The sequence below is a fragment of the Delphinapterus leucas genome, chromosome 2, assembly GCF_059928025.1.
Source record: "Delphinapterus leucas isolate spDelLeu-1000000601 "Yukka" chromosome 2, BTC_Dleu_Yukka2, whole genome shotgun sequence".
NCBI lineage: Eukaryota > Metazoa > Chordata > Mammalia > Artiodactyla > Monodontidae > Delphinapterus > Delphinapterus leucas.
The window spans coordinates 126,934,190-126,950,083 of NC_143130.1; the positions used below are offsets into that span (position 1 = coordinate 126,934,190).

At 39.3% G+C, this 15,894-nt stretch overlaps 1 protein-coding gene across 1 annotated transcript in view; it reads right to left on the bottom strand.

Moving 5' to 3' along the window:
• Window positions 1–15,894, bottom strand: part of LOC149750283 (uncharacterized) — a 105,288-nt gene that overhangs the window by 85,674 nt on the left and 3,720 nt on the right. Inside the window, exon 2 of the mRNA XM_089907653.1 lies at window positions 15,160–15,242. Coding sequence (XP_089763779.1) covers window positions 15,174–15,242 — 69 coding nt within the window. The 3' untranslated portion in view covers window positions 15,160–15,173. The remainder of the gene's footprint in view (window positions 1–15,159; window positions 15,243–15,894) is intronic.

The window sequence follows — 15,894 nt, forward strand, 5'->3', positions numbered from 1 at the left end:
TCTAGAGAAGGGGGTGATTATCCTCACTGCTTCTCCATTTAACAGCCCAATTTTGCCCGTATTTGAACTTGGAAAGAATGAACAGTGCCTCGTGGTGAATTACCACAACCTTAAATGCTGTGGTCCTACTCATCAAGGCTCCTATACACAACATTAGTGAAATTACTGACTCTATCCAATCAACAACTGGTAAATATTTTGCTATTATAAATTTAGCTAATATATGCTGTTCAGTGTCTATTTCAACATCCTCTCAGGTGCCTTACCCCCAAAGGGAAACAATATGCCTTTACTCAGCAGCTCATGGGATACCTCAACAACTTTAACATCAACACTATCTTTGCCGGCACGATCTTAACTGCATCCAATTTTCTTGAGGACCACAGGTATGACATTACATTGATGACATCCTCCTCCAAGGAGATTCTTTGGAAGCACTCATTTAGGACATACAAATGCTCACAAAGGGGCTCAGAAAAGGGGATTCCTTCATCAAAGTAAGGAAAGCAAAAAAAGCAAGAAAGTGCCAAAAAGTTGGAAGTCACAGTCTTTTATAACCCAGTCTTGGAAGTGACATCCTACCACTTTTGCATATTCTCTTCATTAGAAGCAAGTCATTAGGTGCAGCCCACAGGAGGGGGAGATGACACAAGGGTGTGAATACCAAGAGGAGGGGATCATTAGAAGCCATTCTAGGAGGCTGCCTACCACACATGAAAATCAGGGGTAAGAGAAGATATACTTTTCAAATTGTAACAGGTATATTCTACACTTAACTTGTACAAGAACTCAAACAAATTTCCTGCTTGAAATTCAGTGACCCCAACAGTTTTGCATCATACAATTAAATGCTTAATGTTAAAGAAGGCCCCACGTACCCAGAAAGATTATCATTTAAAATCAAAGGAGAGATAAAGAACTTCTCAGACAAGCAAAAACCCAAGAGTTCATCAGTACTATAAACCAACCCTAAAAGAAATGTTAAAGGGTCTTCTCTAAGTGGAAAAGAAGCTATAGGAAAGGGGAAATCTTACTAGGAAAGGCAAATATAAAGACTGAGGATCAACCACTTAAATAAACCACTACACAAAGACAAAAGACAAAGATTGTAAAAGCAACTGTAACTACAATAAATAGTTAAGGGATAAACATGAAGATTTAATATAGGACATCAAAAACGCAAAATGTGGAGGAGGAAGTAAAAAATGTAGATATTTTAGAATGTATGTGAACTTAAATGACTACCAGTTTAAAATAAGTAGATATAGTTATAGGTCAACATATATAAACCCCATGGTAACCATAAATCAAAAACCTACAGTAGATATACAAAAACCAAAAAGAAAGGAATACAAGCATACCATTAAACAAAGTCATCAAACCACAAGGAGAGAAACAAAAATAAGAAAAATGAACAGATAAGAATTACAAAAACAACCAGAAAGCAAGTAATAAAATGGCAATAAATACATACCTATCAATACTTTACTTTAAATGTCAATGGACTAAATGCTCCAATCAAAAGACATAGGGTGGCTGATTGGATAAATTTTTTAAAATGAACCATCTATATGCTGCATACAAGAGATTCACTTCAGAGCTAAAGACACACAGACTGAAAGTGAGGGGATGGGAAAAGATACTTCATGCAAATGGAAATGACAAGAAGCTGGGATAGAAATACTCATATCAGACAAAATAGACTTTAAAACAAAGTCTATAAAGAAAAACAAAGAAGGACATTATATAATAACAAAGAGATCAATACAAGGAGTGGATATTACAATTGTTAACATATGTGCACCCAATAAGGAGCACCTAAATATATGAAACAAATACTTACAGACATAAAGGGGGAAATTGACAATAATACTACAATAGTAGGGGACTTTAACACCCCACTTGCATCAATGGACAGACAGATCATACAGACAGAAAATCAATAAGGCAACACTGGTCTTAAATAATAAAATAGACCAGTTGGACTTAATAGATATCTGTAGGATATTACATCCAAAAACAGCAGAATACATGTTCTTTTCAAGTGCACATGGAACACTCTCTAGGATAGATCACATGTGTGGCCATAAAACAAGTCTCAACACATTTAAGAGGATAGAAATTAAATCAAGCATATTTTCTGACCACAATGTTAAGAAACTAGAAATCAATTACAGGAATAAAAATGGGAAAAACACAAACACATAGAGACTAAATAGCATGGTCCTAAAAAAAAAAAATGGGTCAAAGAGGAAATCAGAAAATTCCTTGAGGCAAGGAATTGAAACACAACTTTCCAAAATCTATGGGATGCAGCAAAAGCAATTCTAAGAGGGTCGTTTACAGCAATACAAGAAAAACTCAAATAAACAACTTAACCTACCACCTAAAAGAATTAGAAAAATAAGAACAAACAAAGCCTAAAGTCAGCAGAAGGAAGGAAATAATAAAGATCAGAGAGGAAATAAATAAAATAGAGACCAAAAATAGAAAAGATCAATGAAACCAAGATAAACAAATTGATAAACCTTTAGTCAGGCTCACCAAGAAGAAAAGAGAGAGGACCCAAATAAATAAAATAAGAAATGAAAGCGAAGAAATAAAAACTGACACTACAGAGGTATAAAAAATATCCTAAGAGAATAATACTATGAACAGTTATATGCCAACAATTCAATGACCTAGAAGAAATGGACAAATTTCTAGAAATATACAACCTGCCAAGACTGAAACAAGAAGAAACAAAGAACTTGAACAAATCGATCACTAGCAGTGAAACTGAATTTGTAATAAAAAAAATCTCCCAGCAAACAAAAGTCCAGGACTGGATGGCTTCACAGGGGAATTCTACCAAACATACAAAGAACAACTAATACCTATCCTCCTCAAAATATTTCCCAAAATTGAAAAGAATGGAATACTCCCAAATTCATTCTACAAGGCCAACATTACTCTGACACCAAAACCAGACAAAGACACTACAAAAGGAAATTACAGGCCAGTATCTTTGATGAACAAAGATGCAAAAGTCCTCAACAAAATATTAGCAAACCATATCCAACAATATATAAAAAGGATCATACACCATGATTGAGTAGGATTTATTCCAGAGACACAAGAATGGTATAATATTCACAAATCAATCAATGTGATACACCACATTAATGAAAGGAAGGATAAAAATCACATGATCATCTCAATAGATGCAGAAAAAGCATTTGACAAAATTCAACATTCATTCATCATAAATCATAGGGGGAACATATCTCAAGATATTAAGGCCATTTAAGCCAAACCCACAGCTAACATCATACTCAATAATGAAAAGCTAAAAGCCTTTCCTCTAAAATCAGGAACAAGACAAGGACGCCTGCTCTCACCACTTCTATTTAACATCATTGGAAGTCCTAGCCACAGCAGACAGGAAAAAGAAATAAAAGGCATTCAAACTGGAAGAGAAGAACTAAAAATGTCATTATTTGCAGATGACATGATACTTTATATAGAAAATCCTAAAGTCTCCACCAAAAAACTATTAGAACTAATAAATGAATTCTGTAAAGTTGCAGGATACGAGATTAACATACAGAAATCTGTTGCTTTTCTGTACACTGAGAATTAAATATCAAAAAGAGAAAGTAAAAAAAAAATCTCATTGAAATTGTATCAAAAAGAATAAAATATTCAATACCTAGGAGTAAACTTAACCAAGAAGGTGAATGACCTATATCCAGAAAACTATAAAACACTGATGATGGAAATTGAAGATGATACAAAGAAATGGAAAGATATCCCATGCCCTTGGATTGGAAGAGTAAATGTTTTTAAAATGTCCATACCACCCAAAGCAATCTACAGATGTAAGGCAATCCCTATCAAAATACCCAAGACATTTTTCAGAGAACTAGAACAAATAATCCTAAAATTCATATGGAATCACAAAAGACCCTGAATTGCCAAAGCAATCTTGAGAAAAAAGAACAAACATGGAGGTATCACCCTCCCTGATTTCAGATTATACTACAAAGCTACAGTAATCAAAACAGCATGATACTGGCACAATAACAGACATATAGACCAATGGAATGGAATATACCCACTCACTTCTGATCAGTTGATCTACAACAAAGGAGGCAAAAATATACAATGGAGAATAGACAGTCTCTTTAATAAGTGGTGCTGGAAAACCTGGACAGCTACATGTAAAAGAATGAAATTAGGGCTTCCCTGGTGGCACAGTGGTTGAAAGTCTGCCTGCCAATGCAGGGGACACAGGTTCATGCCCCGGTCTGGGAAGATCCCACATGCTGCAGAGCGGCTGGGCATGTGAGCCATGGCCACTGGACCTGTGCGTCTGGAGCCTGTACTCTGCAACGGGAGAGGCCACAATGGTGAGAGGCCCCCATACCGCAAAAAAAAAAAAAAAGAATGAAATTAGAACACTCCATAAAACCATACACAAAAATAAACTCAAAATGGATTAAAGACCTAAATGTAAGATCTGAAACTATAAAACTCCTAGAAAAGAACATAGGAAGACCATTCTTTGACATAAATCCTAGCAATATTTTTTTTGGATCTGTCTCCTAAGGCCAAAGAAATAAAAGCAAAAATAAACAAGTGGGAGCTAATTAAACTTAAAAGCTTTTTCACAGCAAAGGAAACCCTCAACAAAAGAAAAAGACAACCTACTGAATGGCAGAAAATATTTGCAAATGATATGACTGACAAGCAGTTAATCTTCAAAATATATAAACAGCTCACACAACTCAATAACAAACAACTCAATCAAAAAATGGGCAGAAAAGGGCTTCCCTGGTGACGCAGTGGTTGAGAGTCCGCCTGCCGATGCAGGGGACACAGGTCCGTGCCCCGGTCCAGGTAGATCCCACATGCCACACAGCGGCTCGGCCCGTGAGCCATGGCCGCTGGGCATGCGCGTCTGGAGCCTGTGCTCCGCAACGGGAGAGGCCACAACGGTGAGAGTCCCACGTACCGTAAAAAAAAAAAAAAAAAAGGGCAGAAGACCTGAATAGACATTTCCCCAAAGAAGACATACAGAAGTCTAACAGGCACATGAAAAAATACCCAACATCGCCAATTATTAGAGAAATGCAAACTAAAACTACAATGAGATATCACCTCACACCTGTCAGAATGGCCATCCTCAAAAAGTCTACAAATAACAAATGTGGCAAGGATGTGAAGAAAAGGGAACCCTTGTACACTGTTAGTGGGAATGTAAATTGGTGCAGCCACCATGGAAAACAGTATGGAGGTTTCTCAAAAAATAAAAATAGAACTACCATATGATCCAGCAATTCCACTCCTCGGTATATATCTGGAAAAAAATAAAACACTAATTTGAGAATATACATGCATTCCCAAGTACATAGCAGCACTATTTACAATAGCAACATATGAAAGCAATCCAAGTGTCCATCAGCAGACAAATGGATAAAGAAGATGTGGTATATTTATAAAATGGAATACTGGCCATAGAAAAGAATTAAATTCTGCCATTTGCAGCAACATGGATGGACCTAGAGAATATTATGCTTAGTAAAAAATCAGACAAAGACAAATATTGTTAGATATCACTTATATGTGTAATCTAAAAAATAAAACAAATGAATGAATATAGCAAATCAGAAACGGACTCACATATATAGCAAACAAACTAGTAATTACCAGTGGGGAGAGAGAAGGGGAGTGCAAGATAGGGATATGGGATTAGGAGATACAAACTACTATGTGTAAAATAGATAAGCGGGCTTCCCTGGTGGCGCAGTGGTTGAGAGTTCGCCTGCCAATGCAGGGGACACGGGTTCGTGCCCCGGTCCGGGAAGATCCCACATGCCGCAGAGCAGCTAGGCCTGTGAGCCATGGCCGCTGAGCCTGCGCGTCCGGAGCCTGTGCTCCGCAACGGGAGAGGCCACAACAGTGAGAGGCCCGCGTACCGCAAAAAAAAATAGATAAGCAACAAGAATATATTGTACAGCACTATTATACTCACTATTTTGTTTTCTAATAATTTTTTAAAAATTTTATTTATTTTTGGCTGCGTTGGGTCTTCGTTGCTGCACGTGGGCTTTCTCTAGTTGTGGTGAGCGGGGGGCTACTCATGGGCTTCTCATTGTGGTGGCTTCTCTTGTTTCAGAGCATGGGCTCTAGGCGCGCGGGCTTCAGTAGTTGTGGCACATGGGCTCAGTAGTTGTGACTCATGGGCTCTAAAGCGCAGGCTCAGTAGTTTTGGCGCACGGGCTTAGTTGCTCCATGGCATGTGGGATCTACCTGGACCAGGGCTCCAACCCGTGTCCCCTGCATTGTTAGGCAGATTCTTAACCACTGCGTCACCAGCGAAGTCCTCCCCAGCATACTTTCTTCCACTGAAAAACTGCCCTTTCTCCTTCCTATGTGGTTCTGATGAAACTGGTCATCACAGGGCCCTGTATGACCTCCAGCTAATCATATGACCATCCTCCTTTTCACAGTGACTGGTCAAAGTTACATGAACCAAGCAGGGCCACAGTCCATCCATGCAATTTCATGTAAGGAATCTGGGAGAGGGAATGTCTTTTGAGTCATGAACAATAAAAATGAAAGCTTACAGCTGTCAGAAGCCACCTTTCCCATCACATGAAAGGACCTGTTGGTAGAGAGGAAGAAAGGAGAGAGAAAGCTAATGATATCATTTGAGTCCCTATAGAGTGTCTTGGAGCACTCCTGCCAGCTCCACCCTGAACTTCCCAGTTACCAGAGCCAGTGAATCCCACTTTGCTCAAGCTTGTTTGGTTTTCTGACATTTGCTTATAACCAAAGTGTCGTGACTAATACAGGCTTGTTTCAAGCTAACTCTTCTTACTAATTAATATGTACATTCCATCTCTGTGTCATTATCAAACCAGGAAACACAGCTGTTACCTAAAAAGCTTTTTTAAAATACAGATTTTTAGGCCCCAACCTACTATTTTTAGGCCCCTAAAAACTACTATTTCAGCATCTTTAGGGGTGTAATCCTCACATCTGTATTTTTCTTTTTAACTCCACAGATAATTCTGAAGCCTAGCCAGTATGGACAACCACTAATCTATTCTATTACAAAAAAATCAAACATCAAATTCTAAATTGGCTTTCTCCTATTTGAATTGCATGGATCTTTCAGTCTAGAATCCTATAAAGGAAACAGGTAGGTTTCCCCACACTGACCACAATTAAACTCTGTTTCTCCCAATAGAAAAATCAGTAGAATATTTTAAAAACACTTTTATAGCATTTATCAATTTTTCTTAATTCTACTGATAGAAATCATTACTGGGAGGAGTATTATAATCACAAATGTGGGGGGTATATATATACAGGTTTAATGCTCCTTTAGTCCTCTATCATGAAACCAGCATAAGAACCAGAGTGGGTAGTCATGGACATCTAATGCAAATTTCTGTATTAAATGGCACACAGCAAGGCCAAGCCATGTTCCTACATCTCTTTACATCTCCATCCTTTTACATCTGTACCAGTACAAATTGGTAAACCAATATATTTTACCAAGTGCAAAGAAAAAGCATCTTTTTAAAACAATGACATCAAGGCTCAGTTTCAAGTTGGTGATATAAGAAACCTCTGGCCAGGAGCCCCTTGGACAATCCTGTGAGGCAGTGTGGTGGGACAGGCAGGGCACTTTTTGGCCATTTGCAATGTCGTAATGATTCTTTTACATCTGAATATACTCATTTAAAACTGGCACTATGACAGCATGGTTCAGCAAAGTTTAGGCCAGTCATTTCCACAGGATAATTTATATTTTATGTTAAGGGACAGATGTTCTACAGTCTTTATATCCTGAGCAGTTGTGAGAATCTTTGCATTTTTGCTGTTTCATATTATCATGTCCTAAAGGAAGACCCCTCTAAGGACTTCAAATAAAAAGGAAAACTAGTGATCATATAACATCACTGGGATGTAACATCACTTGGGTATAAAATCAGGATACAGATCACCACAGAGGGACCAAGCAGTAATCAGGTAATTTCTATAGCTTGACCATGATTATACTCCTTCAGTCAATCTCTTCTAGGATTGAAGACTGACAAGAAGGTATTTCCAGTTCTGCTTACACTCTTGAAAAATTAAGTAGAGAGGGAAAAAATCTTTAACTGTGTATAGTGATGGATGTTAACTAGACTATCGTGGTGATCATTTTGCAATATATATAAATACCGAGTCATTATGTTGTATACCTGAAAATAATATGATGTTATGTCAATTATACCTCAATAAAACAAATTAAGTACAGGGATCTCATCAGGGTAGGGAGGGTAGGGAGGAGGGTATAAAAAAATCAATGGAGGACTTCCCTGGTGTCGCAGTGGTTAAGAATCCACCTGCCAAAGCAGGGGACACGGGTTCCAGCCCTGGTCTGGGAAGATCCCACATGCCGCGGAGCAACTAAGCCCGTGCACCGCAACTATTGAGCCTGCGCTCTAGAGCCCGCGAGCCACAACTACTGAAGCCCGTGTACCTAGAACCCGTGCTCCTCAACAAGAGAAGCCACCGCTATGAGAAGCCCGCGCACCACAATGAAGAGTAGCCCCGGCTCGCCGCATGTAAAGTCCGCGCGCAACAACAAAGACCCAACACAGCCAAAAATAAATAAATAAATAAATAAATAAGAAATCAATGGAGATGATATCTGACTATTAATGTTATCTTTTTTCCAGTTTTACTAGGTATAATTGACAACGTTGCTGGAAGTTGTAAGGCAAAGTACCAGAAAGAAGGGAGCTGGCCAGAGAAAGAGATCCAGAAATCTACACTGGGTCCCCTTGAGATTTTTGCCAAGTATTAAGGTATACTCACACACACAGAGAGAATCTACAAAGCTGCACAAAGAACCACTACTGGAAAAAGTATAACAACCAGGCTGCTGTGAACTGAACAACTACTAGAGTTCACGTAAGTCTGGGAGCCATTCGAGTCTGACCTCCAGAGTGGAGAGACCTTACTAAAAATCCTGCAGCATTCATTAGAGACCTCATAAAAATACACTTTTAGAGTAGGGCTAATCTAGTCCTAAAAGGCCACTTTATACCACCTTAATAATACTTAAAAACAAGCTTCATACTTGTTTTTACTGAAATTTAAATACTACCATTTACAATTGCTTCAAAGAAAACCAATTACTTAAGTGTAAATCTAACAAAATGTGTACTGAATCAGTATCCTGAAAATTACAAAATGCTGATAAAAGAAACTAAAGGAGGGTCTTACCTGGTGGCGCAGTGGTTGAGGGTCCGCCTGCCAATGCAGGGGACACCGGTTCGTGTCCCGGTCCGGGAAGATCCCACGTGCCACAGAGCGGCTGGGCCCGTGGGCCGTGGCCGCTGGGCCTGCGCGTCCGGAGCCTGTGCTCCGTGGCAGGAGAGGCCACAGCGGTGAGAGGCCCGTGTACCGCAAAAAAAAAAAAGAAACTAAAGGAGACCTAAATACATAGGAACCATACTGTGTTCATGGACTGGAAGATTAAATATAGTAAAGATGTCAATTCTCCCCAACTGATGGATAGGTTTAATGCAATTCCTATCAAAATCCATGAATTTTTTTGGTAGACATAGACAAGTTATTCTAAAATTTATACAGAAAAGCACAGTACTTAAAATAGCTAAAAAATTTTTTTGGAAAAGGAAGAATAAAGTGGGAGGAATCACTCTATCCAGTTTTAAGGCTTACTGTGTTGACTCCCCAAGACCACCTCCAGGTTCGATGATTTGCCAGGAGGACTCACAGGATTCAGCATAATCATACTCATGGCTATGATTTATTACAGCATAAAGATATAAAGCAAAATTAGCAAAGGAAAAAGGTGCATGGCGTAAAGTTTGGAGGAAACCAGGCACAAGTTTCCAAGAGTCCTCTCCCACTAGAGTCACAGGACTTGCTTAATTTTTCCAGTAACAAGTTATGATAACACATGTGAAATATTGTCTACCAGAAAATCTCATTAGAGACTCAGTGCCAAGGTTTTTAATGGGGACTAGTCACAGAGCACACTCTGCCTAGCACAATCCAAAATTCCAGAGTCACAGAAGGAAAGCAGGTGTTCAGCATAAACCATCATTGTTTACACAGTTTAGGCACAATGAGCTACCCTTATCAGTTAGGGTGGTCATTATCAGTTAGGAAAGTCCTCCTGAAATCCTAATTTCCAGATGCTAGCCAAGGGCCAACCTTGGAAGAAGATCTTTCTAAGGACAGCAGTGACAGGTCTATTAACTTTTTTTGCATGCCATACAGCTGTATCACTACATAGCTATACTAATCAAGACAGTGTGGTATTGGCAGAGGGATAGACATATAAATCAACAGAACAGAATAGAGAACCCAGAAATGGACCCACACAGTTATCCCCAACTGATTTTTGACAGTTACAAAGGCATTTCAGTGGAGAAAGAATAGCCTTTTTTCAATAAATGGTGCCAGAACAATTGGACATGTAGACACAAAAAGATGAACCTTGACTTAAAACTCACATGTAATACAAAAATTAATTTAAAATGGATTTTGGACTTAAATATAAAATACAGAATTATTTAAAAGTTTGGGAAAAACATAGGAAAAATCTTTGGGCGGTAAGGCTAGGCAAAGAGTTCTTAGACTTGATAACAAAAGCATAATTTGTAACATAAAAAATTGATAAATTGGGCCACATCAAAATTTAAAACTTTTGCCCTGAGAAAAACCCTGTTAAAAGGATGAAATGACAAGATAAAGAGTGGCAGAAAATATTTTTCAACCACAAATCCTACAAAGGTTTGAATCTAGAATATACAAAGAGCTCTCAAAAACAGTAAAAAAAAAAAAAAAAAAGACAACAAACAATCCAATTAGAAAATGTGGAACAGACATGAACAGACGTTTTACTGAAGAGGATATACAGATGGCAAATAAGTACATGAAAAGATGTTCAATATCACTGGCCATTAGGGAAACACAAATGAAAACCACATTGAGATGGTACTATACATTTACGAGAATGGCTAAAATAAAATGTATAGTTATAACACCAAATGCTGATGAGAATTTGGAGAAACTGGATCGCTCATACATTGCTTGTGGGATTGTAAAATGGTACAACCACTCTAGAAGAAAAAGTATGACAGTTTCTTACAAAACTATACATGAAGTTACCAATGACCCAGCAGTTGCACTCTTAGGTAATTAGCTCAGAGAAATGAAAACTATGTACACACAAAAACCCATACACAGGGGCTTCCCTGGTGGTGCAGTGGTTGAGAATCTGCCTGCCAATGCAGGGGACACGGGTTAGAGCCCTGGTTTGGGAAGATCCCACATGCTGCGGAGCAACTACACCCGTGAGCCACAACTACTGAGCCTGCGCGTCTGGAGCTTGTGCTCCGCAACAAGAGAGGCCACGACAGTGAGAGACCCGCGCACCACAATGAAGAGTGGACCCCGCTAACCGCAACTAGAGAAAGCCCACGCACAGAAACGAAGACCCAACACAGCCAAAAATTAATTAATTAAATTTTTAAAAATTGGATCATATAAAAAAAAACCCATACACAAATGTTCATAGCAGCTTTATTCATAATTACCAAAACATGTAAAAAAACTCAAATGTCCTTCAACACATGTATGGTTAACCTGTAGTATAACCATAACATGGAATACTATTTAGTAATAAAAAGGAATGAACTATTGATACACACAACAACTTGGATAAATCTCAAGAGAAATATGCTGAGTGAAAAACCCACTGTGGGGGTTAAAGAATATCACAAGAGATTCTTGTGATGGAACTGTTGTGTATCTTGATTGTGTTGGTAGTCACACGAATCTACACATGTGATAAAATTGCATGGAACTAAATGTACACACACACCCACACATATAAGTGCATGTAAAACTGATGAAATCTGAATAAGGTCACTGGGTTGTTATCGATATAAATTTCCAGGTTGTAATATTGTACTATAGTTGTGCAAGATGTTACCATTAGGGTAAAGTAGCTGAAGGGTACATAAGAGCTCTCTGTGCTATTTCTTACAAGTGCATATAAATGTAGAATTATCTCAAAATTGAACTTAAAAAAAAAAAGCTTCCAAAGAATCAAACTGATATGTAAGTTAACAGCTTTGTCTACCCATACATTATGATGCATAGTTTAAACACAGATAAACAAAAAACAGTTGACACCTTGAACATTCTGCCTGGATACCTCTTAGGCCAGATCCATCAGTTCATTAAATATATTTTCTAATTCTCCACGTTATCACATTTGCTAAACCATCTGCCATGACATAACAAGAGCCTCCTTTCCTAGAGCTTCCAATGACATTTTTCTTATTTTCCTTTAAGTCCTTATTGACACCCTCCTCGATGCCTATCAGGATTCCACTAACAGTCTTCTTGAAGCCCTTTCAACTTCTGCCTGACATACTGTCCCAAAGTCAATGCCACATGTTTTAGGTTTTTGTTACCCCCAATCTTGTTCCACTTATGTAATGCTGTATAACTATTCCAAAAATATATGAAAAAACAATGATTTTATTACAACTCACAATCAAGAAAATCAGGAATTTACACAGGTTTTAGCTAGGTACTCATTCTATTCTTTGTGCCATCAACGTGTTATTGAACGCAAGTCTGTGTGCCCAGTGACGCAGAGTGAGGCCGAACAATACCAAAACGTCAGAGTTTGGAGCAGAGAAAGGTTTATTGCAGGGTCATGCAATGAGACAGCTGGCTCATGTCTTAAAAACCCCAAATTCCCCAAAAGCTTTCAGCAAAGCTCTTTTATAGGAAAGGGAAGGGAGGGGTGTGGTTAGTTGTTGCAAACTTCTTGGTGTCAGATCCTTTGTTTTTGAGGTCAGGTTAGGGTCAGGTCACAATGTTCCTGTAAACCTCTAACAAAGAAATGTTATTCTCTGTTCTGACAAGAAAGGGCAAGATCCCAAGGCTCAACTTTCTCCCTCCAAGGTCCAGGCCCTGGCTAAGAGAGGGACCCTGTGCAGGCTGGTTACCTTGCCCAGGAGCATTCGTCCAGCACCCAGTCAGGGTCCTCCTGCCAGTGCCCAAGCCAGGCTGAAGAGGCAGATCTCAGCTGGTGGTGCCCTCAGGGCCAGGTCCCCAGACCCTACCCAGCCATCATCACTGAGGGAGCCAGGTGCCCAGGACTCAGCCAGCCCTCAGGCTTTTCATTTAAACTGGAGAGAAGTATTTATTTAGGATCAATAGGAATACAAATACGAATACCAATCAGGTGAATTCCCAGGTCACAACAATTGCTCCTCTTGGAGAATAGCCCCAACCACAGAGGTGGACCTGAAGTAATGATGTGCAATGTCCTTGCAACTTAACCCTGACATTTGGCCACCTTCTAGGGGTAGATAACTGATCTAAGCTGGACCAATTTTTGAAATTTGCATGGAGAGACTGAAGCTGGGTAAAGCTGTTACCTTAAATAGCAGGGTCCATATACACCCATGGAGACAGCTGCCGCCGTTAGGTCACAGAAGTGGGGATAGGGGAGAGGTTCACTGCTGCTTCAAGGTCTGGGCCCAACCAGTGGGTGACTGTGGTGAGGGCTCTGGAGCTCTGCGGGACACAGGCTTCAGCCTGTCCCTGGGTCCCCAGCTCACCCCCCCCGCCTGGAGGGCCCCGGGGAGAAGGCCGCCATCTCCCTCTCACCACACTCTCTGCTACGCAGACCACTGAGAGCTGATTGTTGGCAGAGCGGGACCTCTAACTGCCGCTCTCAGGGTCTCGTGCTTATGGTCAAGCACTAACGGTTTCATGCCCACCCCACCCCTATTACCAAAGGAAGTTACTCAGTGGTATTCACCTGGCCAATGTGAGGCTTGGAGGGATCAAGACAGCTTCACTCACATATCTGGCACCATGGCAGGGATAACTAGACTGCTAGGCTTGGCTGGCTTTGTTGACCAGAACATGGTCTCTCCAGCATGGTGGGCTTCTCATATGGTGGTTCAAGTCTCTGAGAGCAAGTATCCAAGTAAATAAGACAGAAACCTCATGGTCTTTCATGACCTAGCCTCCGAAGTCATAGAGTTTCATTTCTGCTGTGCTGTATAGGTCAAATAAACCCCTAGTCTACCCAGATTCAAGAGGAGGAGACAGAGACCCAATGTCTCAGTGGAAAAAGTGTCCAAGAATGTACAGCCATTTTTAAAAACCAACATAACAAATCTGTACTACAGAAAACATTAAAGGAAGTTCTTCAGGCTGAAGTGAAATGATACCAGATGGAAACTTAGATCTATACAAAAGAATGAAAGGCACCAGAAATGGTAAATATGTGGGTAAACTAAAATGACATTTTTAAATTGGACAAAAAATTATGTGCTATTTACAAAATAGAATACTTAACAGTAATAAGAATAATGTACATGGAACAACATGAATGAATCTCACAATGTCGAGAGAAAAAAGCTAAACCTGAAAAGTACATATTGTAGTATTCCATTTATATAATGTACAAAAACAGGCAACAACCAATCTATGCTCTTAAAAATCAAAAGAGTGGTAACTCATGGGACAGCAGGTAATGACAGGAATGCGAGTTTGGGTCACTGGTAATGTTCTGTTTCTTGATCAGGGAGCTGTTTAGATATGTATGGTGGTTTAAAAACATCTCCATAGATCCTTTGACACTCCTTCCATCAGAAAATGAAGACCAATTCCCTCTCTTTTAATGTGGCTGGTCTTAGTGACTCACCTCTAGCAAACAGAATGCATTGGAACTGACAACATATGACTTCCAATGCTAGGTTAGAAAAGGCACTAGAATTTCCACCTGGCTCTCTTTCTTGGGTCATTCACCCTTGGTACCCAGTCACCATGCTTTGCGAAAGTCAAGGAGTCACATGTAAAGGCCTTGTGGAGGTATTCTAGTCACATACATAGCTAAGTTTGCAGTCAACAGGTAGCATCAACAGCCAAACATGTAAATGAAGGAAACTTCTGATGATTCCAGCCCCCAGCCTTCCAATTATCCCAGCCAAGCCCTGACCGAACTGCAAATTCATAAGCAAAATAAATGTTATTTTAGGCCACTAAAGTTAGGGGTGATTAGTTCTGCAAGTATATGTAACTAGAACATACAACCAGTATGCTTACTTTGTGAAAATTCATTAAGCTGCATAATTATGATGTAGTCGGTCCTCCATATGCATGGGTTCCACATCTGCAGATCCAGTCAACTGCAGATGAAAAATATTTTTTTTAAGTTCCAGAAAGTTCCAAGAAGAAAACATGAGTTTGTTGCACATTGGCAACTATTTACATAGATTTAAATTGTATTAGGTATTATACGTAACCTAGACATGACTTAAAGTATGTAGGAGGATGTGCATAGGTTATATGCAAAGACTACTCCATTTTATTTAAGAAACTTGAGCATGCAACGATCTTGGTGTCCCCAGGGATGGAGGAGGGCCTGGAACCAATCCCCCATGGATACCAAGGGACAACTGTATACACTTTTCCATACATATATTATACTTAGGTTTGAAATAAAAATCATATCATGGAAACAGGCTCAAGTTTCTCATCAAATTTTTAGATTTTATTGCGATGTTTTATATAAATTCAATATTTCATATCTCCCTAACACTTTGCCTTTTACTTACAATTACATAATATAAAGAAAAATAATGGATTTTTTTCACTACATCCCATATAGACACCTCCTAATCTCCATCAGTTTATCCTTGCACACTGCCCAATTCTGATCATTTATCATGTGTGGATGTAAAAAAAGTTGGGAAGCACTGCTACAGGAGACATCTGCCCAGGACCTCTTCTTCTATAATATAGAGTCTCATTGTCCTTTGGGGAACTACCTCCCTTTGG